This window comes from Cinclus cinclus, chromosome 9 (genome assembly GCF_963662255.1).
Source record: "Cinclus cinclus chromosome 9, bCinCin1.1, whole genome shotgun sequence".
In the NCBI taxonomy this organism is placed as follows: Eukaryota; Metazoa; Chordata; class Aves; order Passeriformes; family Cinclidae; genus Cinclus; species Cinclus cinclus.
Window position 1 is genome coordinate 19,231,591 of NC_085054.1, and position 25,030 is coordinate 19,256,620.

Below are 25,030 nucleotides of genomic sequence, written 5' to 3' on the forward strand. Positions count from 1 at the left end.
TGGATCACTGAAATAATTTGGAATCTAAGCAAAACACTGATGTTTGGGTCTAAGTCTGATATTAAGAGGAAGTTAAGGAAACTTGACTGTTCAGCTGTGTAATCAGTACAGGGTAGGAGATTATACAGTCTGATAAAAGTAAAAAATATTTTACTTTTTTAAAAGTCAGCTTTAGGCAAGCATTAGAATCTCAAGGAATATATTCTAGTTGCAAAGCAACCAGAAGAGCTTTGATTTCAAGATCTTGGGAACAGAGCTGCTAACACCAATTATGTATGACCTGTCCAGTCGATGGAAGGGTGGAATCAGACATTGGTCTCCTTCCTACCTTAAACAGTGAAATACTGCACTCAGAGGGAAAAGCATAAACACATGTATTGAAAAATGAATAAAGTTTAAAGAATCACTTGCTTTCCTATATCCACCTTAAGGTTGTTTGCATTGTATAGCTGGAACTGTTCATCTTGGGGAATGGGTTGATTGTTTGCTATGTCTGTTGGGATACTAGAAGTGATTCCTGATAGGTCAAAATGAGCAAAGCACTTTTGATGTAGTACTTCTTTATTCCTATTAAATTAACCTGTTGTTAAGTTTCTGTGCAAGAAGCTTTCTAGGGCAAAACAGATGCAATTCAAGACAAGCCAAAAAATGAGTTAAAACAAAATATGAATATAAGCTCCCTCACGACTTCTCCTATGTGCTGGTAGACCCTTCCTACATACCTTCTGTAGCTTAGGTTATAGCATTCTGGTAAGTTTTACATTCCTACAGCACAACTCTTAAATGATTCAGAGTCTTTGGAGTGGAAACTAAATAGAAATCGGGAGAGGTACCTAGAGAAGCTGAACCAGAAAGTTTACAGTTCATCTGAACATGGTGCTAATAATGCCAAGGTTGCAAGTTTGATCCTTGTATGGGCTATTCATGTGAGAGTTGGACTTGATGCACCTTGTGGGTCCCTTCCACCTCAGAATATTCTGTGATACATTGCTTGGAACTTATTATCTTTTCAGGACCATGATGCCAACCCGTTATGCTGGGAGCAGAAGCTTCTGCCAAAGGCAGGGGGCAGCACAGGATTGAGCACAGGAGAGCAGCAGCACACCTGTGTGACACAGCCCAGGTAACTTAGCTGGCAGAGCTGTGTGACACAGCCCAGGTAACTCACGTGGGTACAGCTGTGTGACACAGCCCAGGTAACTCACCTGAGCACAGCCATGTGACAGAGCCCAGGTAACTCAGCTGGGCACAGCCGTGTGACACAGCCCAGGTAACTCAGCTGGGCACAGCCGTGTGACACCGCTCAGGTTACTCACCTGGCACAACCATGCCACCAGCGCACTCTGCTGGACATTTTGCAGAACTGCAGCAACACAGACCCTGCTCACAGCGCCTTCCGCGCTCTCGATGCTCGAGTAAAGGGTTTTCCTGAGGTGTCCCAGCGGGTTGTATTGGGGCGATTCAGAGCACTTCGGGGTGTCAGTGCGTTCATGCAGGTGTTTCAGAGCAGGGGGTTCCTTACCATTGAGTAGCCATGTGATGTGGGGCACAGGGACCCCTCCGACGCAGCACTGCAGCACGAAGTCTTGTCCTTCGCTCACAGTACATCCTTTCAAAACGCTGGAAAAGCAAGGAGCAACCTCTCCAACTTTAGGCCCTTGAAAACGAAAATGAAAACAGCTCCTTTAACTGGTACTGATAAAATTAGCTTCACCCTTTAGAGCCTTTTTCTAAGTACGCTTAGATGTCATGACTGGGCTAACCATGGTGAAATGTTTTATTGAGGGATAAAAATAATTTTGAGAAGTGGACTGGTATTAAGAAGAGATTCGTCTCTCATCTCCAAGGCAGGCATTGCTGGGCCTCAAGCTCTGTTTTTGGTGGTGATTTTCTGTGCCAGAATCCACCATCTGCAGCCAATCACTAGAAGTGTATGCAGCATATTAACAGAGAGCTCAGCACAGAGAAAAGGATGGATAATTTTCTCCTCTTGTCTGGCCTTTCCCAGACCCTCTCCCAGTGAGAAACTGTGAGACTTAAAGATGCAGCTTGTAGGTCTCTCATAAGACAGAAATAAATTATCTTGGGTATCCTGGTTTAACTTCAGGCACAGCAAATGAGAAAAATTTCATTAATACGAACATCGATCCAGAACAAAACTTAAAACCAGGTCAAAACACGAGAACTGAGGACAGGATTTGCTAGACACAACAAAAATTTCAACCAGACCAGTAAGACACCGCCTGCATATAAAAAAAAATTGTCACTGGGACATGCTCTTGAATTTAGCAAATCACAATTCTGATTCCTTCCCTTTTCTTCTTATTCACTTTACTGCACAGAATTGGTTTCTACTTAAAAAAAATAATTCAAATTTGGGGTGTAGAAATGCTAATCAACTTAAAAAAAAACTAAATGCAGAACAAAACCACTAAAACCACTGACAGGCTGTATTAAATACAAGCATTAATAGGAAACGTGAGTAGAGAATGGGCCTCCCTGAATACAAAACATGTATTGAGATGGTTTTAGGTACACAAACAACAAAAAACACAATATGTCAGAAGGGCAACTAATGCAGAAAGTGGCTTGCCAGCTATCACACACTGCATTATTCACAGAGGTAGGAATCAGAATTAACTTGCACTGAGAAGTCAAATTAAAGTTGTGGTAACCACTCTCTGACAGCTTAAGAAAGCCCAGTCCCAGTTTCCCAAGTGCAGATGGGCTCACAAGAACTTACTTCTGACAGTTAACAACCAGCTGGTGGAAGTCTGGCCTTTGGGGTTGACAGCTGTACAGCTGTAAGATCCACTGTCCCTCAAGCAGGCTTTCTTTATCCATAGGAAATGAATTCCATCTTCCTCATGTATTTGGACATCTTCTCCAGCTTTAATAGGTCGGCCTTCTTTGAACCACTCCACATCTGGTTTTGGCTTCCCTGAAACTAGACAATCAGACATTTGGATTTTATGAATAGGTATTCATAATTACTATTATTTAGTATATATTTATTTAGTATTATTTAATTTAATATAAATTAGGTACACTTTACACATACATAATTATATAAGCCTTAATGGGTAATACACAAAATTGTTGTCAGAAAGTTTGATATTTCTGATCTAAAACTTGTGGCCAGTCTATCTCTTAAAATAACAAATACTTGTTAACATGTAACACCATATCTGAAAAAAAAAAAAAAAAGCTTCTGGCTGAAAACTGTTCTTCTAGAAGTCACAGAAAAAATGGAAATGAAACTGAAACAGAGAAGATTCTGTCCAACCACAAACCTTTCTTTGCTCAGTACTGGCACAGGTTGCCCAGAGAGGCTGTGGACTTTCCCCACCTTGGAGATATTCAAAGACCTCCTTGGTATAGTCCTGGACCTGCCAGAGATGAGGCTGCATGAGCAGGGAGCAGGGCCAGTGAAAGCAAACCTGGTTACCCTGGGCAGAGAGGATTCTCAGGAGAGTTTCTCAGATTACTTATTAAAGGGCATTAGGGACTTCCCACTGTGATTTCCCTGCAGACACTTTGCCTTGCATCTAAGAGTTTGTGCTTTGGGTCCAAAGCCAAATGAAAAGACATTCACTGTCTTCATAGAAACTGGATGAGCTCCTTGTTTCTCTGTGATAGGGACAGTATTTCCCTACCAAACAGGGTCATGAATTAGTTAAAACTTGCAAAGTGTGTGAGATACTCTGACAGAAAACAATTTATGTTTTTAGTAATACACCTGCAAAATAAACTGTTCAAAATGTGCTGAGATCTTTGGACTCTTTTCTCCACTCCAAATACTCTGGACTCATAATAGAAATTATGTTCTGTACACATGGGACAAGACTCATCAAGAAATGAAATAAATTACCATGGTGTTGTGTGGGGTTTTTTGCCTCATTTATGTGAACACTTTAAAGTATAATTGTTATTTTTTAAAAAGCGGAGAAATGCTTCCAGATTATTTTCTAAAATTGCAATTAGAAAAGAAAAAAAGAGAGAAGTATTCCAAATCTACTATCCAGATTCAGCAAAATGCAACTCTCATTATCCCTCTAGGAGGTTAAAACCTGTTCAAATTCTGCAGAGCAAACTCTAAACCTCCCTTTTAATTCTCACTTAATCATTTCAGCTGTTAGGAAACACTCAGATCAGGCTGACCAAATATGAGACATAAAAATAGATGCCACTAGGGACACGCAGTGAATGATTATATTTTCTCCTCTGATTTTTTTTGAATCAAGGACCGTGTCACTAATTACAGTTCTGGAAAGCATATCATCCATTTTCCCTCTTGCATCCTCATATAAGAGGGCCTAAAAGTACCTCCTAGAAGAAGCAGCATTGGTTGCATCTGGGGAAATCCCAGATGAGAGAGGAGATGGACACTACGGCATAGGACGATTTGAAAATTTCACCAAGTGCTGTGGAAACAGTGTTGAATTCTGCTCCAAAAGGCTTTAGGAGCAGAACAACCTTGAGAGAAGCAGGAATTGCTTTCCACTTCTACACATAGCAAATGAACACTTTTCTGACTAAACCCAGGGGCTCCAACAATTTTCACCCCCTTACCTTTGCTCTTGAATTTAATCTCCTGGCCTTCTGATACTTCCAGGCTCTGGGGATGGATCTCAAACTGAGGGGGAATTCCCAGGGGCTCTCTCTTCTCCATTACAGTCCCCTGGACTCCAGACCTGTTTTCTGCTTCTCTGGTCCTGGGACTGATGTGCCCTGGCAGAGGTGGAGTTTGTTGAGCTGACATCAGGAGCTGCACACCCATTTTCCTGTTTTCACCCTGTCTGATGGAAGTGGCCTGGGTTTCTGCCTTTGGCTCTGGTTGCAGTTTGACAGATTGAAGTGTGATGGTGCTTGAAGTTTTCTGCAAGACCTGAGGTCCCTTTTTTCCATCTTTATGTTCTGTGTGGGTTTCTTGGTGCTGTCCTTGCTTATTTTCTTTGGTTTCTGTGGTGATGTAAAAGGACTCCTTCTTTGCTGGCACCCTGTCTTTGGTTTCAACCATGAGTTCTGGGCTGCTGGATTTCAGCTCTTTAGCAATCCCATTGCTGGTTGCCTGTTTGAATTCTGAATTTTCAACAGCTTTAACGGCAAGTGTGGCTGGTTTTGATGGCACACTGAAGGAAAATGAGAAGTTTGGAGATGCATGACACTGTATAAAGACTCATTATTATTATCAGTAATGATGTAAATATACAAGCCTTTAGCAAGACGGTGAACTGATTAGCCTTTAGATTCTTTCACACAGATCAAGAAGATCAAGGGTCAAAGAGGTGAAGTGAAATCATAAAATGAAATCAGGGCTAAGATACTATGTCAGCTCATGAATTTCTGGATATAAATCCACTGTTCAAGCTCTAACATGTTTTGTGAGGAAAACATTAACCTTGCATGCACTGCTTTAGATGGGAAGCAATTACACGAGATCTGAATGACCATGATGTAACACTATTTGATGGTTTAATAAATTGAGGTCATGTAGAATATAGCTCAAAATGTCACATAAAATACTACCCTAAGGGGAAATGAAAATGTAAATTGTGAGGTGATTTTACTATTTCTAATTATGTTGTCTTGTAATTCAGATAATTTCAAAACAGGATTGATAAGAAACTTGACCAAAGTCTAAGGGAAGAAGAAGGGGTGTTGGCACATTAAAAGCTTGACTGGATGTAACAATATCAGCTATGGATTTATTAGGAAGAGTTTCTCAGAATTATGATGGATCTGCTTCTCAGTACTTTGGGGGCACAAGAGTAGCTGACTAAGTGGGGACTTGAATCTAAGTGTCTTTCAGTGAAGGTGACTGCCTTGATCCCTAAGCTTTTACCTGTAGGACACTGTGTCTGTGTCTCACACTTCCACAAAATTACTCCAAGGCAGAAGTGGAACACATCTGAAAAAAGGGCAGTAATTTCTAGCCCAGCTGTTTTGCTACACTTGATGCCATTAACTTATTCTATCAGGGAGACTTGGGATAAATACTGGGATACTTTCTTCAGCCAGAGTTTGATGTACTGTTTGAGATTTGCAGTTACATCTGTAAGACTTTTTAATTTTACAAAATATTTTCTTTTTCTTTTTTTTAATAAATTATGGAGGATACAGAACTACTATGGAGAACCATATGCATGGGGAGTTCTGTCTGCAATGCTGCACAGTATCATTTACACTAAACTTACTTTCAGGTATGTTCCTAAAAATCACACAGATCTGAAAAACAGAATAGCACAGCATTTTCAGTTCCACTTTGCAATTAGGACATGCCATTTAGAAATCTCTTCCAGGGCATGTGAAAACAGGTTAAACACCCCAATGACTAGAAAGCAACTGGCCTTCACCAAAGTGTCTTACACAGACAGCCTTGAATTTTTCATTCCTGCATTTTCCATTCATGAGAAAAGTAATTTTAAAAATAATTTTAAAATACTATGGTAATTAAATTTTTAAAATCTTGATAAAGGCCTAAATATTATTTTTTTATTTCTTCTTATTTTACCCCTACTTTTGTATGTGTTTTCAGACTACAGCAGAGACCATGGCCATACCATGTTTAGTTTATGACAGGAAAGAACAACCAGCTCAGTACTGACAAGGTTCACTCACATTGTTAACTCCAAAAATGAAGTTTGACCCTCTGGTACAGCACACAATTTCTACTCACATAGCTCTGTTTTTTTTTCAAAATTTTGCTTTCCTGAACCAGACCGGAACTCTGTACTTCATAATGTTTCCACCAATTCCACCAACTGTTTCCTATGAGTCTACCAGGACAGCTAATTGGGCAGCAAGAGAGAATCTCATTCTAAGCAAACATTTTCTTCCAAATACAGACTGACCCCCCAAAAATTTATCACTTTGTGAAGAAAGCATGTGCAGTAAATGTCAAAATCAATGCACCGCAATTAAATAGTCAAAGCAAGTACACCAGTAAAAACATACCAAGGCGGCTGAGTGTATGTGTCAGTCTTATCTGGACCTGAAATATAAAAGAAACAGGTAAACTATACACACAGTCCTGTGCACAATTCCAAAAATTTGAAAGATTTTAAGCAAAAAATACTTAAGAACATTCACTCTTCAAATTTTCAATACACTGAAGTCAAGATTGACTATCACCACATCTGAAATTGATATGGACAACAGGAAGCTGCTCAGATGAAACACAAAGAGGTCTTGGTCCATTTTGAGACATTGCTGCACCATATTCTCACAACCCTGCAGAACTAAAGGTTCAGGGACCCTCAAAAGGTCTGTGTTGGGGGGAAAGTAGTATGGAAGAGATTCAAACTGGGAAGCAGCTTGTCAAATCTTATGGTAATTCCTCAGAGTTTGTAGAGGTAGAGAAAGACAAACCATCAACCAGTCCTACACCTGAGCATGCTCACAGAGAAACAGCAGCTGTCCTCTGGCTAAAACACAGAACCAAGTCAACAGGACTAAAACCTCCCAAAACCTGAACCTACCTGAAAACATTTATCAACCCATTTGCTGCATAGCAACAATTATCATGATTAACATGAATAATACAAAAGCTAATGCATCACACTTCTTCACTTTGCCAATGCCACCAAAAAATCTGGGAACATGGCTGAACTGTAAAGATTTGCCAAGGTGCCTCATCAGTTGCATTGATAAAACTGAGCACATACTGACCCACAATCAGTCTCCTTATTTGTAATCCTCCATGAATTCTCAAAAACCTTGACAATGTTTGTTTCCCTTAGGGGCAGCATGAGATAATAAATAGCTGTGAGGAGATAAATGCTATTCTAGGTCAAATACCAACCACATCTCTCCATTACCCCCAAAATAAGACTTCAGGATGCAATATGTTTTCTCCTGGTCAGATCAAAGCTGCATCTATGCTGTTGTCAATTGTGAGACTAGAAATTACATTAGAAAGACAAGGAATAATTAATTTGCAAGATAAGAAATTTTTCAAGTCATCAACAAGCACTTCATAAAAATGCTTTCAGAGTCTCTGCCTCAGGGAAAAGAAAAAATTATGTGATGGATGATATCCTGACTTCCATTGTGTTTTGTAAGCAAAACTCCACATCTAAATTCTTGTACTTGCCATGCCATTCAGAGTGACCAAAAGAATCTATTTACACACAAACAAAAGTTGAGGTTAGAGATGGAAAAAACCCCATTGACCTAATTTCAATAAACTTGTCAAACTGTAACAGAAGTACAGAAATTAAAACTTAAAAGGCTGGATAAACACAGAAAAGGAAGCCTCATAACTAATGGTTGCAGACAAATAATACCATGCAAACCTGTCTATCAGAAGATTTCCTCTTCCCTCTTCACCTTCCACTCTGGGGAAAAGTGCAACTATTGGAGGAAAATATCTATATATGAGATTGCATGTCTTTGAAAGAACATGTAGTACTTCTGAGCCACTTGATTGTCTGCTAACATCTTGCAGCAACTCTGAAAACCTGTTTTAATTGATAATGAAAGAATTAGGTATTATATATTGTGGTAAGTGGAATCATCCAATGAATCAAGAGCATTGCAAAAGAGTGCCTTTTTTACTGACCTGCACTCATCTAAGAAAGAATGGATTATTCAGAGATGTGGTCAGCTTCTGAAGCAAACATATACCACAACTGACTTTGTGACCCTCATTCCACATCATCTCTCAAGGTACATGTAGCTATTACAGAACAGAAAGCTCACCATTTCAGGGAGAGCAATTAGGGATTGAGTTTTATGTTTAGATAAAAGGCTCATTGAAAGAAACAGGCCTTTCTGCACAATCTCTGTTGAACAGGCAAACTGTAGAAGCTTCTTCTACAATGGCTTCATCAGATTGGAACTTACAGATGAAAAGTACAGCTTTAATTTGTAGAAGGGTTAGCTGTGGTTTTGAGCTTCCCAAATGTACATCCTCTTGTTATTTATATTCTTGATACCTTAGTGACAGCATTGATGTGAAACTAAAGGTTTTGCAACAAAAAACTCACTGCTGGGTGCATATGTAACCCATTGACCTCATGACTGCAGCTGAAGCCAGCAGCTGTGGATTTAATTATTTAATTGGGTCCAGTGACTGCTTACCCACTGACTGATCAACTTGCTCTTTAGTGTGCTTGCTGAAGGTGTATGATTTTGAGGCTGATGCAGAGGGCTCTCTAAGAAGCATCAAACTGCAAAATGAGCTGTATATGATAATGCATGTGTGGAATAGAACATTCTACTTATGCAGAGACATTTGTTTCCTTAACAAGCAGTGAAATATGCAGGGTTCAGAGTTGAGAAGACTGAATTTTAATCTTATTAAGATTTTTTTCTCTCTCATAATTTAGAATTATTCCCTTTTACTTTGCTTTCTTATTTCTACAAATACAGATAGAATTTTGCTTCCCTTAAGGGAGTTGGTATAAATGTGCATCTGGTGCTAGTACCCAACAAATACAAAATTAATTACTGATTATAAGAAGTGCCAGGTTCCATTTGAAAAGCAAATCAATGTTCAAAACACAGAAATCAAAGTCACAGTAAAAGTGAAAAGGTGTTTTTAAAGGAATATGTTACAAAGCACTTGGATAACCTTTTCTTCCCATTGTACCCACACAAAGTTTCCAGCTGGAGCATGCTCCAAGCTATCACAGCATCATTTAATGGACAGGAGAGAGACAGAGAGAGAAGATAATGGGAAGAAGTGAATGTTTCTTGTAAATATCGAGAACACAACCAGAAACATTTTAACAGAATGTCTGTGGCTCACTTTTCTCTGTCCTGCAAACTCTTTGCTGTACCTTGCACGGTGAGCTCTGCAGACACAGATGCTTTCCCAGCGCTGTTCACCACTGTGCACGTGTAAATTCCTGAATCAGCAAGCTGAACATTTTGGATCTCCAAGAACTGGATGCCCGTTCTCTCATACATGTTGAAATGCTCGTTTTGCTGTAACTGAATATCACCCTGAAAATATCACAGGACAGCATAAGAGAGCAGCTATTGTTAAGAGAAGGAGGACATGAATTTTTTTAGTAAAACATTAGGTCAAAATGCCTTTCTGCTATTCTTTAGCCAAATTTCTTCATTGAATAGTTCTCATATGGCATAAACAAAACAATAAATTATGTCCAAAATTCTGTAATTCATATCTTCAGGAGGCTTCTTTTTTCCTCTATTTTGCCACCTATTCATCTCATTTTGATTTCAGCCTCTCCCTGTTTATTATACTCGGATTCCTAGAAAAAATATTTTCATTGTATATGGGCTCAAACCAGTTTTATGTTCTTGTTTGTTCCAGGAATCCAAATGCTTTTAGACAAAAGCCTTTTTTGCTTTTCCAGTCTGAAGAATAGTTCTCTATCCCTCAATAGCTACACTGGAGTTAAATCTGGATCCATAATCCATATCTAAAGATTCAGCTTTGAGGCAAGAAGAAATTTGTATAGTTCTGTTCTCTGTTACACAGAGTAGATGATCACAATGACATTTTTTTGCTTTAAATTCTATAAGCAATTGACTAATACCTCATCTGTGAGCAAATCAGTGCTTTTGCTTCAGCATCAGCCATCAAGAACTAGTGCCTTGCTATCAGACACCACAGCTTCTCCCATCCTAAGTTTAGGAAGGGAAAATATACACATTTATTACTTTACTTGGGCAGTAAACATCAGAGAAATGTCACAGTGTTTACAGACACTGTCATTCTTGAAGTCTATCAACTTCCTTCTATCTGGGTTCTTTAGGTCCTAATGGAATATTAAAAAGCTAGTCCACATCCAGGGGTTGCTGATGATACAGAAGCTTCTGTTAATTGCAACCTAACAAGTAAGAAAATTATAAAGAAAATAATAAACAGAGTTAGTTACAAACAGGCTTAATGATTAGTTGAGAAAAGTGCTATTTTACTTGCTGATAAAGCTCCCATGCTGTAAGGAAGGTGGTCATCTATTAGTTCTACAGTATCCAGATATGGCCCAGCAGATATGTAAGTTAATTTCCATTATATTGAAGGTGATAATCAATAGCAAAATATTTAATATAACCTCCAGCAAATTGCAAAAAAAAAAAAAAATGTGTGGAGAAGTACCAAAGTATAGATCCAAACAGCTGGATTGGTAGTTCCTATTTCCCATTTACCACACAGCCCTGAACAAAGAGAACTGAGTGGCAAATCCTGTTTTGCACGGAGCTGCATGGCTGGAAAACCTGAACTAGCCTGGTGGGACTGGAACCAGGCTGTGGTGGAGCAGCTGCACTGCAGAGCCCCAGAGAGCCAGCAGCTCCCACAGAATGGATGGCAGCTGGAAGGAGAGGCAGACTCCAGATGGAGCCACCAGCTGCAGGAGATGTCAGAGAGTGCTTCCACTGCAAGCGGCTGGGGATGTACCCTGACATTCTTGTATTTCAGACAAGGTTAAGCCTGGAATAAAGCAGACAACTTGGAAGCATTTCCCTGTTCTCTGAGAAGTTTTCTGAGGCTTTTTTTTTGGTTTCTTTCCCCCCCATCCTGGAGATACCAAGAGAAAATGCAAGCACTGATAAGAGTTGCGTTTTTTTTCTGTTCACTATAGCAAAAGGTATTTTTCTGTTGAAGGGTGGAAGAGAGCTGGATGCCACCAGAGCAGCCATATATTTGGTCTTCCAAATTAAAGAAAGGAACTGTAATTCTCTAGAATACTGACAGTTTGAGTAAAAATTACCTAATCAGTGTAATACCTAGTCATCACCTGAAAGCTCTCTCCTTACAAACAACAAATGTGTTTGGAGATCTTGCGTATGCCCAGAGGGCATACTTCAATGTGCATTTCATCTTTTCAAGTCATAAAATTTCAAAAGGAAAGGAAAACATAAGTTTTTGGGGAAATCATACCTTAAACCAAGTTACTTGAGGCAGAGGTCGTCCAGTTATTTTACACGAGAATTTGCCTGTTTGGCCTTCACGCACAACAACTTTGTTGGGTTTTGTAGCAAACTTGGGTGGACTTTCTCCCCAAATGCTTGGCCTCTGCTCCACAGATGGAATAGCAAGTCTTCCCCTGCAAAGGCATTTGACATTCTGGTTTTACAGAAGAGCTGGAAGCTGCTGTGGTTAGAGCACATGTCAGGAAGCATTTTAGACTTGTGGTCTGCCAACAAGGGTGTGTCATTGATGGCAACCTAGACTGCAGTTGCATGGTATTTTTCTTGGCCATGGAAGAAATGTAAATGCTGGTGATGACTGCTCTTGACTCCTCATGCAACTAAACAGTATTGTGCTACGCACCCTCATCTGGCATACACAGAACAGATATTGGGGACCATTTCAGTTGTTCATAAGCAGAGCTGGGCAAACCAAAATGTAGGAAACACTATATGCAATTAGTTTCCCCTATTTTCTATTTTTTAGTTGCCTCCTAAGAGCTTATTTGGGCATACTTGTTTACTGTTCACAGGTTTTTTTATAATGTAATTAGTTTCATTCTTGAGTGCAATTGACACAGTAATTTCTGATTTATGAATCAGCACCTTGGTTTTGCAACATTTCTGACATGTCCTGGGTAAATATTTTTAGTCTGGGTTAAGATTTTTATTTGTAACCTCATTTACTACCATATTTTAAAAGCAAGTATGAAGAGGGCACAACACCCTGTGCCCAGGTGTACACCTGTCCCAGGTAAATTACTGTTTAAGTGTAAATGCCCAGCTCTACTTACATGGCTGGCACAGCTGGGAAATGACATGTGGGATGAAACTAAAGTGGCATCAGTGACTGCAGTGCAAAACTGTAAACAGTTACACAACCATAAAACATAAAACACCAAGAGCATTATAACATGAAAAAATCTGAAAAGGTGCAACTTCAGGTCTGTTAATGTCAAAGGGAGCACACTCACTCTTTGCTCTGAAGCCTTGGTACAGCAAGGACACATTAGCAGATGGCAGATGGTGATTTCTTTTTCAAAAAAACATTTCATTTCTAGCAAACTGGACCATTTTCAAGGCCTTTTTTTTTTCAGATGGCCTTTTACCACATGCAAGTAAGATGCATCAATACCTCAGCATCTCTACCAGGTGTCAGATACTAACAGAGACTGCATTTTCTTAGTCCAAGGTGATGCCAAGGCATGGTGGTTGCCATATGGGCAGCTCGAGGTTTCTAAGCAAGAGATGATACCATAATGAAAGAATTTACATGGAAAAGAGGACCATAACAAATTATTGAGAGAAGGGTGATTGTAACATGCTAAAATGAAAATCACTTTATCATATAATTGAATATCTGATAGCTTTTAATGTCATCTCCCTCATACGAACACTGAAGAACATAAATGTGTACTAAAGAAGTATTTTAGTAACCATCTTTAGGTGGTGACTCTATATTTATATATCTATACACATCAACATATTAGAAGAAAATCTACTGTTAGTTGGGCTGCAGCTTTATGGCTGGTTCCTAGATGTGAACAAATGAAAATGAGTAATTTTTTTTCTTTTGCCTTCTACCATAGAATTAATAATACTGAGTAGGAGGAAAACACAGGAAATCACTCTAACTCTACGCAATGCAATGAATTAGGATGGTGCCCTGTAAAGTCTAAGTATACAACAAAATCTAACAGCAACCTGAACTGTCCTTCCTTGTTTTGATTATTTATCCTGTGTGTATATCTGTAGGTCATTTGCCATACAGAATTTAAAATGTAAAAGCCCGAATACTCAGTTTTACTTTAAATTTTCACTGTTGTAACCTGTTTATTTCAAAATTTAAAAAAAGGTTCAAGTGTTCAAATCAGTGATGAAATTAAAATCTCCAGTTTTAATTATCTGTAGCTAAACACTGACATAATTAGATCATGTATTTTCCCCTACATCCAGAGTGATTCAGTGGCAGAGATATAAGTCAGAGAAAAATCTGCTTAAATTAAAACTGTTTATAAAGGAGTTAATTCAGCTGTTGGAAGAATTAGGCATGAGGCTTTCAAAATGGTGACATTCACATTGTAAATGCTTACTGAAGTGCAGAAAGCACAAGTAGGCTTTTGTGTGCCAGCTTACATCACCCCATCAACCTGTTCTTGGTACAGTTACTCCAAACCAGAACAATTATTTCTTCTGGACAGTTTAGCCACTGCATTGCTTAGAAATATTTAAATTCTGTGTGCAAGAATGATGCTGATTTCAGTTGCTCTTACTTAAAGCAGTATTTGCTCTGGCTTTAAAATAGATTGTTGGGTCATGGAAGTGGGGAAGGATTCTTGAATATCAGAGAGCAGAGAAGAGGGTGCAAAATTACAGCAGAGGAGGGTGCAATATTTAGGTATCAGCAGGATGATCTGTTTTCAGCCACATTAATTCCTCAGTCACTATGCTGCAGCAGTAGCTGTGCATCTTCCTGACTGCCTCAACTGCTCTGCTTGGCCAGCAGCTCTCACAGTAGCTACTCTGCTTGGGGAAAACGGAGACTTTTAGAAAGAGTAATTTCACTTGTTTTCCTACCAAAATATATTTAAGTGTCTGGTAAACAATATGAGAGTGAGTATACTGCTTACCCAGAGGTTTTGGCACTGGATGGCAGGCTGTATTTCATCAAGGAGTTTCCTGTAAGCACAGGACAGAAACACAGGAAGTCGAAAGCTTTGTCAAGCCCATTGGGAATTACAGATAATAAAGATAATGTAAAATATTTATCCAGGTTAGAAACATAAAGGAGGAACGTGACACCTGCAGTATAAGCTCATGTCACCTGTAGTTCAAAGTTAGGCTCTCCAGTTTCAAAAGCAAGCTTTAGCAGCCTCAGTTGTAACAACACTGAAAAAATACTTTTTTGAATGAAACACTGTATAATTTGTACAGTGCACCAGCACTTCAAGTCAGTATAGCAGGAGGTCTTCAGACTGTGAAAACTGTACTTGGCTGGGTTTTCAGCCCTGTGCCAGTCCGAAGTACCTTAGCTGTACACGGCACAGGAGCTGGTCCCTCGCAGCGCGGAGATGCCGCGGGAGCCCAGCGCCATCTGCTGCACACAGAGCCCGACCCGGGGTCACCCGGAGCCGCACATCAAACCTACAGCTCTGGGGCTGAGAAAAAACACCTGCTCTAGGGCCTTAGGAGAGCCCACATCACTGTCGGACGGGACAGCCATGCAGATGGAAAGAATAGATCGCGTTTCAGTCACTCGTTTTTCAAACAGCAGGCAGCCCCATGTGGTTATCTTTGCAGAGAAGAGATTTTTTTTTATTTGCTATATTGATGGATAAAGGGATTTTAGAACAAAGACCATATCATTCTTAAACTCAGAAATTCAGTCATTGGGTAATGTCCCAAAGTTGTTTTGAACTGCAGCAAAAACCAGGTCAGAAAACTGATATAAAAACAGCTTTTAAAAAAATCCTCCACCTCCATGTAAATTGTCATTCATAAAGCAGTCCCAGCTTAAAACAAGGGGAAAAAAATACGTCACATAATTTTTACAACAGAAGGCAGCAGCAATCATGTCAGATCTATGCATATTTCAGTATGTACTCTGAGTAAATTAGAGTTTTTCACTCTGAATAAACCCAACTACCGATAGTTTCAGGACTGCTGCAGGTTTTTTCTGTACTTCAAGATTTCAACACTAAAACCTGAGAGGTTTTGATATTCAACAGATCTCTTATATCACCAAATTGCAAGAGGAGAAGCAGTACAATGGATTTCAATCCTTCCCTGGCTTTATGTCACTCTTTAAATTTGAAATTTGGCAGTTTTCAACTATCTAATATGCAGATGTGCTCTTAAAAATTCCCGTGTTTGATCCTGGCTGTTTCCTGTGTGATATTAAACATGCAATTACAACCATGCGTGCAGCTTAGCAGTTTCTGTCCTGAGTGGTGACTTCCATAAAGATTACAAAGCTTAGAACAAAGTCTTTAAAGCTAGGACTTTTGTTACCTGCACATCATCACCCACACCTGAAACAGAAATTACACTTTATCTAATTGTAGATATGTAGCTCCCTGCACAATGTCTTAACCTGTGAATTGCAGTAAATGAACCTTACTCTTGCATCAATGAGAAGGCATGTGAGTACAGTTGTGATTTTAACCAGACTGTTTAGCACACCTTGTTCCTTTATTAAACTACAATCACCAAAACAACAGTGTAAGAATCTTCTGACCTTCCACTGTCAGTTCCACAGTCACTTGACGAACACCACCATCATTTGCAGCCTCACAGGTGTATTTGCCACCATCACCTTCCTGCACACCTTTGATGACCAAGCTGAACACGCCCCGGATGCTGCGGTCCACAACATAATGGTCTCCCTCTGGGACAGGATGCCCATTTCTGTACCATGTGATCTGTGGCTCAGGGTAGCCTCTGACCTGGAAAGATGTGAGAGAGAGAGACAGAGTGGAGAAAGAAGGTAAACTTAACAGATTATGATATCAGGAAGAAATGTGGGACATTTCGCAATACAGTGGAAAGTTCTTGACACATATTCTTTAATATGCCTGTTAAAGCCATATTCTTTGTAAGCCAAATGGCAGAAGATAATGAAATGAAAAAACTCTTGGATAAGTCAGACTTAAAATCATAAGACTAGTCAGGCAGATAGATACTCATGCAGAAAAAATTCCCACTAGAACCATTTCTAGCTCCTGACAATATACAGGCAAAAAATGCAGACGCATACCAAATTCTGTCTTGATCTTCAAAAGTAGAAGATAAGGAGCTGCAATTTGAGAAAGCATCATTAAGAGTTAGTCTTATGTTATGGTAGGAGAAGACTATAAGCACCTACACATAGTCACAAAAATATACAGCTCGACTTAAAGAGACTTCTGGTCTACCCCCAAAAAAAGAATTTTCAGCAAAATGAACCTGTCCTGTTCTTAATAAATAACAGCCATGCTGGTATATCCCTGCCTCCTATGGCATTAAGGAAGCCTTCAGATTTACAGGCCGATCCTAGGCTGGTGTAACTGAGAACTGAGTTACTGATTTGCAATTGAGCTCCTGAAACTTGATGAGGATCTGTGACTTTTTTCTGCAAAAACAAAATCAGAAAAGCAGACATACACCAGTTTCCATCAAATAAAAAACTACTCAGACAAAGATTCTTCCTCTGCTTTGTGAGAAATGCCATCCTCTTTGAGGGTCACTTTAGAATGTGTTAATTGTTAGCATGCTCGCTAAGTCATCATAACAACTCCTGATTGCAGCACTCCTTTCCTATCCCCTCTCTGATATGTCAGCTCTCCATCTCCTGGCTCTTTGATCCTTTGCCTACAAGTCAAGAAGTAACTGAGTGAATCAAGATGAGCCGGAATGAGTAATAGCTGTGGCTGTGTTTGCTCACTGGGAAAGAAGCAATGTTGCCTTCTGAACTACATATCAAAATTTGGCAACTGAGCAGGAAGTCCCTTCAACCTCCAGGTGGGCAAAATATTGATGATCTGTCTTGAAGTAAAGAAGGCTTGGTTGTGGCTTGGGCAAATTCCTCCCAGCATTCTCCTCTCAGTTTCCAATTCTCATTTCAGCTCTGCTTTCTCTGACTGCACAGCACTTACTATGCAAATAACCATATTTAGCCCTAACAACCTTACCCATTCTTAGATTCTCTTCTTTAAAAAACTTTCATTTTTAATCCAGCCCCACCTCACTCCAGCTGGGTTTCTCATCTGCTGCAGCTTAACCTACATCTGTCAGAATTTTTTTCTGTTTCCTTTAAATCTTGGGATATCAGTTCAGACAAATTAATTTTTCCAGTGATGTGGCGACCTCTTCTCCCTGGCACTACTTACTCAATATTAAGGACATTAACATTTGCCATGAGCTGAATATGCTGAATAAACTGGAGAAACTTTCCACTTCTGATATAATTTCTCAAATTCTTTTTGAGTCTATCTTTAACTAAGCAAAAGCCATGTTCCATGAAGTACAAACTCTGGGATCCTGCACAATGGGGAGCTGATTTCTGTTTAAAAATGCCACAGCATTTTTCTAAAGCTCTTTGTGGCCATGTCTTTTTCCAGTTTTTTCTGATAAACAGCAGCTCCTTCTTATCCCAGACCCCTCACCCTACTCCAGCATATTGATTTAGTGCTTACTCAGAGTGCATGCTCCAAGGAATATCTCTCTCAGCACATATCATTTGCAGAAATAGGAAGTTGTGAGGCAGCAATATGAGATTGTTACAATACTGTAACTCCAGTTACTTGATAATGTGCTCACTGTCACAGAAAGTGACTTGCACCAAGTAATTGTTTCTTACTATTGACTTGTCAATGCCCTTCTACCTGTGTTTTCATTCTAGATTAAGAAACCAACAGAGAGATTAAGTGATTTACCCAAAGCCAGAGGGTACATTAGAATAGAATTACTAGTTCTCATTTTTGCTTCATTGGATATTAAGATTTATTTTAAATATTTGAGAAAAAATTGCTTTCACACTGATGTATCAAGTATCTACAGTACAGTAAAATGGAAGAGTAGCACTTCAATTGATGTGAAGACAGAAGCACCTTTTCAGTGGTTCTGTCTTCACATCACAGCTTCTTTATAAGCATCAGTCTAGCCACATCTGTTTACAGCTGCTGAGATTCTGGCCTGCAAATGAATGTCATCAATTACACATCACCTAATATATTTACTGTTTTTTTCCAGTTCATAATAATTTCTTCTGGCGATTTCATTGAATTGTTCAACCCAGCTCCAAAGGCCCCAAGCATTAACTTTCCATCACTAGTAACAGGGAACAATTGGGGTCAAAACAATGGGAAATAGCCGTCTTCCTTTTCAATTTTGTTTTACAATATTCTGAAGTCCCTCTTGGACCACACAAGGCCATTTTTAGCTGACCCTTCAAGCTCTGGTAGGCCATTATGTATGTACTTCTAATATCACATGGCTGAAGCTACATTAAGTATTTTTCCATTTCTTCTCTGTGTCTTTATTTTATACCTGCTTTTTCTGTATTATTGTGTTCATCCACATCTCTACACTGAGGAAATGCCACACCAAAAACTACAAAAACAGACAATCAGCATTCCATTTCCTTTCTAAAGGTTGTCATTCCCTTCCAAAATGATGATTTTTTTTTTCTTTAATTTTTTTGTCAAAAGTGAAATAATAGAAAAGCAGAAGTTTACAGAATTGCTCTGTTGCTAGGATTTATTTCAGGTTTGGGTTTGGAATGTGTTTCAAAGTGAGCCAGCCCTCTCTGAATACATGGTCTTGCCATAAAAGTGTCAGGGACCCTTAAACAAATCACTGGTTACCAGATTTTGATCCTCATGGATCAAATCCAGAACTGCAGCAGGTTTTATATTCCTCCAAACCTTTCCAGAGCTCACTAAAAACATCTGCCTTGAATAAATCCACAGCAAAGAGAAATTCATCTGCTTATTTAATGCCCAGCAGCAGCATGCTATCAGCCTTATTTACAACTTGGTTTGTGTGAGTATTGCCAGTCCCAGTGAGGCTGCAGATTCTCTTTACCTACTCTACAACAATAACAAGTGGAAAATTGACAGCAAGCACCAAATAACCATTGAGTTTTGAGTTTTTGTCTGGACCCTTCAAGTGCTTAGAGCCTTCCTGGAAAAGTCTGGTAAGACAAAACAGTGCATCAACAGCAAGGGAAAAGAGCTAAGAGAGAACCTGTGGTGTGTGAAACTCCCAGAGTTCGGGTCCTGCATCTGGGTGTGAGAGAATGCTATTGAAAAGGGATGGTGCTAGGTTCCCAAAGAAAAGGAAAAAACTACAACAAATCCATGGAAGCTGTACTCTAAAGTATTATTAGAAAATGTGCCCCTACAAACTATTCCCCACTGTCACAAACTGAAAGGAAGTCAGTGACCACCAGCACCAAATACATTCAGCAATCCTTTTTCTTGTTCAAAAGCACAGGAAATGTTTTCTAAAACTTGGTCTCCATATAAGCTCCATAAAAGAGCTGTTTAAAAAAACCCCATAGGTTTGCCTACTTCAACACAGTTGCAGTAGAAGTTTAAGGCAATGGGATGCATCCTTTTGGCTTGTGCTTTTAAGTTCAAATTTATGTCCTGCATTATAACTTCTGTTGGGTCCAGTAAGGTCATCAATGAACACAAACCTACAGCATCCAAAAAAAAGCAGCCATAAGTTACAATAAACCAAAGTGTAAGTGTGAAACATTGGTGGGGTGTGTACTGTTATTAAATATTGTTCAGTTTCTCAGTAACACCTAAATACTGTTAGAAATGATGGCAAACATTACATTACCTACATCCATTGTACTGGCTGAGGTTTTCAGTGCTTGATCTTAAGGACTAGATAAATGTCCCATTTTGTTGTTAAAGGTCACAGAAGCAATGAGACCAGGAAGAAGACATCAAAAGCATTTATTGGCTTGCAAAATCTCCCTGGATTACATCATATATACATGGGCATATCAAAAGTCATACTAAGACTGGCAATGTTACAACAGTTAAGAAGTTGCTATTCAAAATAACTCCTGTCACAGAGATGATTTCATATACTGAAATATTAATTCACTAATGACTAAAATTCCTCTTAAGAGACATTCATTCTCCCATGAAATCAGAATTTTAAAACATCCAGGTTCTGTCAGCATACAGCACTCAGTTGTGCTATTTCTGCTGCCTATCTTTTCCCTAATTCCCCAAAGTCCAGAATTAAGACTTTTGTGTGTATAGTTCTCAATCATTGAATGAAAGAATCATTTTTATTTGGGTGGTTCAACACATCAAAAGAAAATTGATTTTGAATATACATTTAAAACACAGAAATAATATCTATTCACATGCATGTAGTGTAGTTAGCACATTCACAGTTAGACTGTGGTGCCTGGAAGCAGTAAAATAACACAAAAACAAAGTTCAGATGACCTGGGTAACAAGTCATAAATGAAGAATGGCAGTAATGAGAAATGTTAAATGTTTTCTAATGCATATAGGCACCTGCAATGCAGAAGAGAAGAAACTATTTCCCACATCCACAGTGGACTGGGCAAGCAATAAACTTTCAAGAGAAATTGGCCAATGTGTTGGTAGACGATGTCTGTCAGCAGTCACCTCCTTTAAAGGAACAGCAGGTGTTTGGTTTATTTGGCTGTCTGCCTATCTTTACATTAAGAAATGCCAGAAATTGAGGAAAGCTCAAGAAGGCTTTGTAGCCTATTTTCTGTTCAATGCCCATCTTCAGGAGGAAACCAGTAATTTCTGGGTTCTGCGTCTCATAAGGCCATAAAGATCAAAAGCTGCAAAGGAATAAAATTAGGATAGTCTCAGCCAGAGCTGTCAGATGTTACCACTGAGCTCCCAGACATGTACTTTTGGCAGATCCTTAGAAATCACCATAAGGAGGCGTTAAGGGAGATGTGGAAAACTACTCAGAATGTCTGACAAAGTCTGACCTTTATTCTGCTGGCTGCAAACCTGGCACAGCAAATTTCTAGCAGGGAGTAAACTGCTTGCACTTTCTGCAAAACTTAGAGTAATAACCCATCAGATTGTATCAAGAAAGCAGCAGAAGAAATGCCATTAAATAGCATGACACATTTTGCAAGTGTAATTATAATCAAAGAAACAAAGATACAGGAAAAGATGTTGTATAACACATTTAAAATGTAGTAGAGACTGGATAGTGTGCCTCTTCTTCCATTATCTAGGTATAGTAAAAACAGAATATTATTGCCTTTATTGCAAGTAACATATTAGATGGGCTCCTCTGAAGGTTATACAGTTGAAGGCTCTCATGCAGCCCCAAGAGATTCAATCCAAACTGTAGCAGCAGTTCTGTGAGTGTGGCTCATCCTAGGTCCTATAAATAAAGAGGTGTTTGCCATAGTCACCAGAGGGCCAGAGCCCTCTATTTTACTTGAATCAAGAGCTAACGGGTTTTGGTCCTGGACCTTGATCAAAAGACTTGTGAAGGGAACTTAGCAGAGGATGCTAAACCATAACATATACTCTGTCCATGTAGACACAGCTCTGTATCTCTCAAACTAGAAAAAAATCTGCTTCCTGTTTTAATATTTCATAATGCAGTGAACTCATAATTTCAGCCTTAGGAAATAAGTACTATAAAACTGATGAGACTACAACACGAAAGTTGCAACTATAGCCCACCTAATAGGTGCTATATTTTGATTTAGATTTAATTTCTGCTGTTAGTGCAAGTGGGAAACATGGCTCTGGCCAGTGCAGCTCTTTTTAAGTCTTGTAACAAAGCTTCTGTTAGGCTCAAGCTGCAGTTTGCTTTAACAAATGAACAGCAGATGTTCTTGATAAAGGAAAGTGGACATGATACATTGTTAAGCTCCTTCTGAGACTTTAAACACACACAAACCATACCTCAAGAATAGATTATCCCTCTTAAAAGCTTGCTTCTAAAACAGAGAACTTGCCTGGCAAGGTTAAATATGAAAATGTTAAATATTTGGAGACCTAGCTATGACTTTGCAAACAAAGCGAAAAACCTATCTCTTCTGCAGAACAGTCTAGAATCCACAGCTGTGTCATTAAAGCAAAAATGGAATACAGAGTAGGAACAAACGTGTTTACTTCAAAGCATTACCTACTGTACACACAAGAAAAAACAATGGTCTTTCTGTAAGCCTAGGATGTGTTTTATTTTTCTACTTTGCACTCACCAGTGCCAAACGGCATTTGATACTTTATAGTCCAAGCACCAAACACAAGATCATTCTGCAGATGGCATCCCAAAAATTTTAGTTTTGACTCTTAAAAGTAGTCCTGCATAGTCTGTTCATTCAGTATCACACTATTCAATCCCTTTTTTTGCAGATTGCAGACGTGTAGAACACTACACACACTACCACAGGTCTTTAGGGGAATCAGTTTTTATGGTGCTCAGCAGGGAAGAATTTATGACCTATCCATGGAAGACATGGTCTGCTAACTGAAAAGCAGACAGCAGCTGCACATAATTTCTTCTTCAATCTTCTACATCTATTTTTTTCCTTTTTTTGGTACAATTCAGTGTCAAGAATTCCCAGAGGTGCACAGACTATTGGCTTTGTGCTCAGCCACCAGAATTTAACTGTTTTAAAAAGCATTGCTATCCCAGGTATCATAACCTCAACAAGTCTATTTGTCTTATGTTATTTTCTGAAGAACTCAAATGGAATTTCAGAGTAGCACTGGGTGTCAAGCTGCCTTGAGTTTATCCAAGTTCAAACATCAGTCCCAATTTACACAGCTCTTAAGAGAATGTTTGAGCTCTATTTACGTCCTTTGGAATTAATCACATGTACAGGTGCTTTTCCTAAATTAGATTTTCTTTAATTTAAAGAATAAGTTCAGCTGTATTGCTTTAAAGTAACATTGGTACAGGAGTCTTCATACAACCACAAAATAACCTGAAACTTCAGCCAGCTGAAATACAGAGCTAAACTCTGCCATGATGGATTCTACCCTTTCCTGTCCAGAGGACATGAAGGGAACACATTGTATAGTGGAACACGTCTGTGGAGCTGGGATGTCAATCAGCAACTGAATCTGGGGCTCTAAACCTCTGCTACACTAATGGGGCGTTTTCATACAGCTGTTACTGTCTCAGACTGGCAGAGCTTTTCTGATGCAGCTGTCCTAAATCATTCTACTAGCAGCAGCATCTGCCTTTTTATTCTCCCCACATTGTAGCCAGCTGACCTGTAGTAATTAGGTGTGTGATGAGAATTTTATGCAAACCACCCATAGAGTTCACCTCAACCTATTCTGCAATTACAAGTTTTCTGAACTCAATATGGAATTATAGGTAGACTGAATTTCTAGCCATCTTTATATCTTTTGTTAAATTTGTATTTAGTCATTGTTTGATTTTTCCTATTTTTAAAAAGCCTTCTTCTAGGCTGTCAACTCAAAAGCAGATGCCACAAACCTTGGATAAAGTCTAGAACAAAGCTTAGGCTATTTCCTCCAATGCCACCCAGATGCTGTCCTGGCACACAAAGATGATCAGATCTCCATAAAGTCGTAACATTCTGGCATTATGTCAAAGTAGGAGTGTGCAGGAAACTGAGTTACATAGAAACTGAAGATAATTCCAGTCTAAATTGGGTAGTGGCAGCTGTCACTTGGGAAAGTGTAACTTTGACTTCATAGCTAAGAATCTGAGACGTGGAGACAACCAGACTTTGCCAAACTAACACTTAAAGGAACTTGCTTTCAATATTTAGTAGTATTAGGTGAAATAATCTGACTATATTTCCTCCTTTCCAACAAATTTGCTATTGGAAGAATCAATGCAGTGTCTGAAGACGCAGCACAGGGGAGCCACTGCTGTTTTTATGATGAACAATGACTGAATGTGTTTGTATACAGATACCAAAGTGCACAGTATTGCATGAACAGTGAAGAGGATCCAGACCGAATATGCCCAGAGCCTTGGCCGTGAAGTAAAAACCACACAAAATAGTGTTATAAATAAGAGAAGTAAAGCCACTACCACAGGAAAATATGATCAACATGGTAAGGAACTACTCTGTCAGGTCTCAATAACTCCAGTACTGCCACAAAGTATGGGCCAGAAAGATTCCAAAGGCAAGGGCAATTACAGGAGCTCTCAACACAACAGTGAAGTTTAGCTTTACAGCTCACTCTTGAGTGAAACTCTCATCAATTTTAATGAAAGTTTTCCCTGGTTCTAAGTCTCTCCTTAGAAAAGAAAAGGTAAATTGCTAAGACAAAGCTTTCTTCCCATGGTCCAACTTTAAAAAAATGCTAGATTTTATGAGGTGCTGAATAGCTTAAAATGCTAAAAAATTGCAAAGAAATAGCTGACCTATGTGCACGGTAAAGGGCCATTTAAGATTATGCAGCACAAATGTAAGGGAGTTCAAAGGGAAAGAACTGTAGCTGTGGGAAGCAAATAAGGCTCTTGCTAATTGTTCCACACAGCCCAGTAAGTCCCTAAAATTTGCTCTCTTTCCCTATCCTTCTCCTAGTCCCATGTTTGGTGATTCTGAGTCAAGATGTCTATCAAATATTAGTAGAAAAAGCAGCTGCTTTATGTCAGTGACAGTGAACTTAGGAGCATGTCAGAAGTTTCCTGA

General features: G+C 39.1%; 1 protein-coding gene across 3 annotated transcripts in view; it reads right to left on the minus strand.

The window, feature by feature from the left end:
* MYLK (myosin light chain kinase) overlaps nucleotides 1-25,030 on the minus strand; it is a 196,753-nt gene that overhangs the window by 103,589 nt on the left and 68,134 nt on the right. For all 3 annotated transcript variants that reach the window (XM_062498729.1, XM_062498730.1, XM_062498731.1), the window contains exons 3-10: nucleotides 16,124-16,331; nucleotides 14,517-14,565; nucleotides 11,858-12,023; nucleotides 9,786-9,951; nucleotides 6,958-6,994; nucleotides 4,573-5,132; nucleotides 2,744-2,947; nucleotides 1,523-1,657 (exon numbers count right to left, since the gene is read on the minus strand). In XM_062498729.1, coding sequence (XP_062354713.1) covers nucleotides 1,523-1,657; nucleotides 2,744-2,947; nucleotides 4,573-5,132; nucleotides 6,958-6,994; nucleotides 9,786-9,951; nucleotides 11,858-12,023; nucleotides 14,517-14,565; nucleotides 16,124-16,331 — 1,525 coding nt within the window. The remainder of the gene's footprint in view (nucleotides 1-1,522; nucleotides 1,658-2,743; nucleotides 2,948-4,572; nucleotides 5,133-6,957; nucleotides 6,995-9,785; nucleotides 9,952-11,857; nucleotides 12,024-14,516; nucleotides 14,566-16,123; nucleotides 16,332-25,030) is intronic.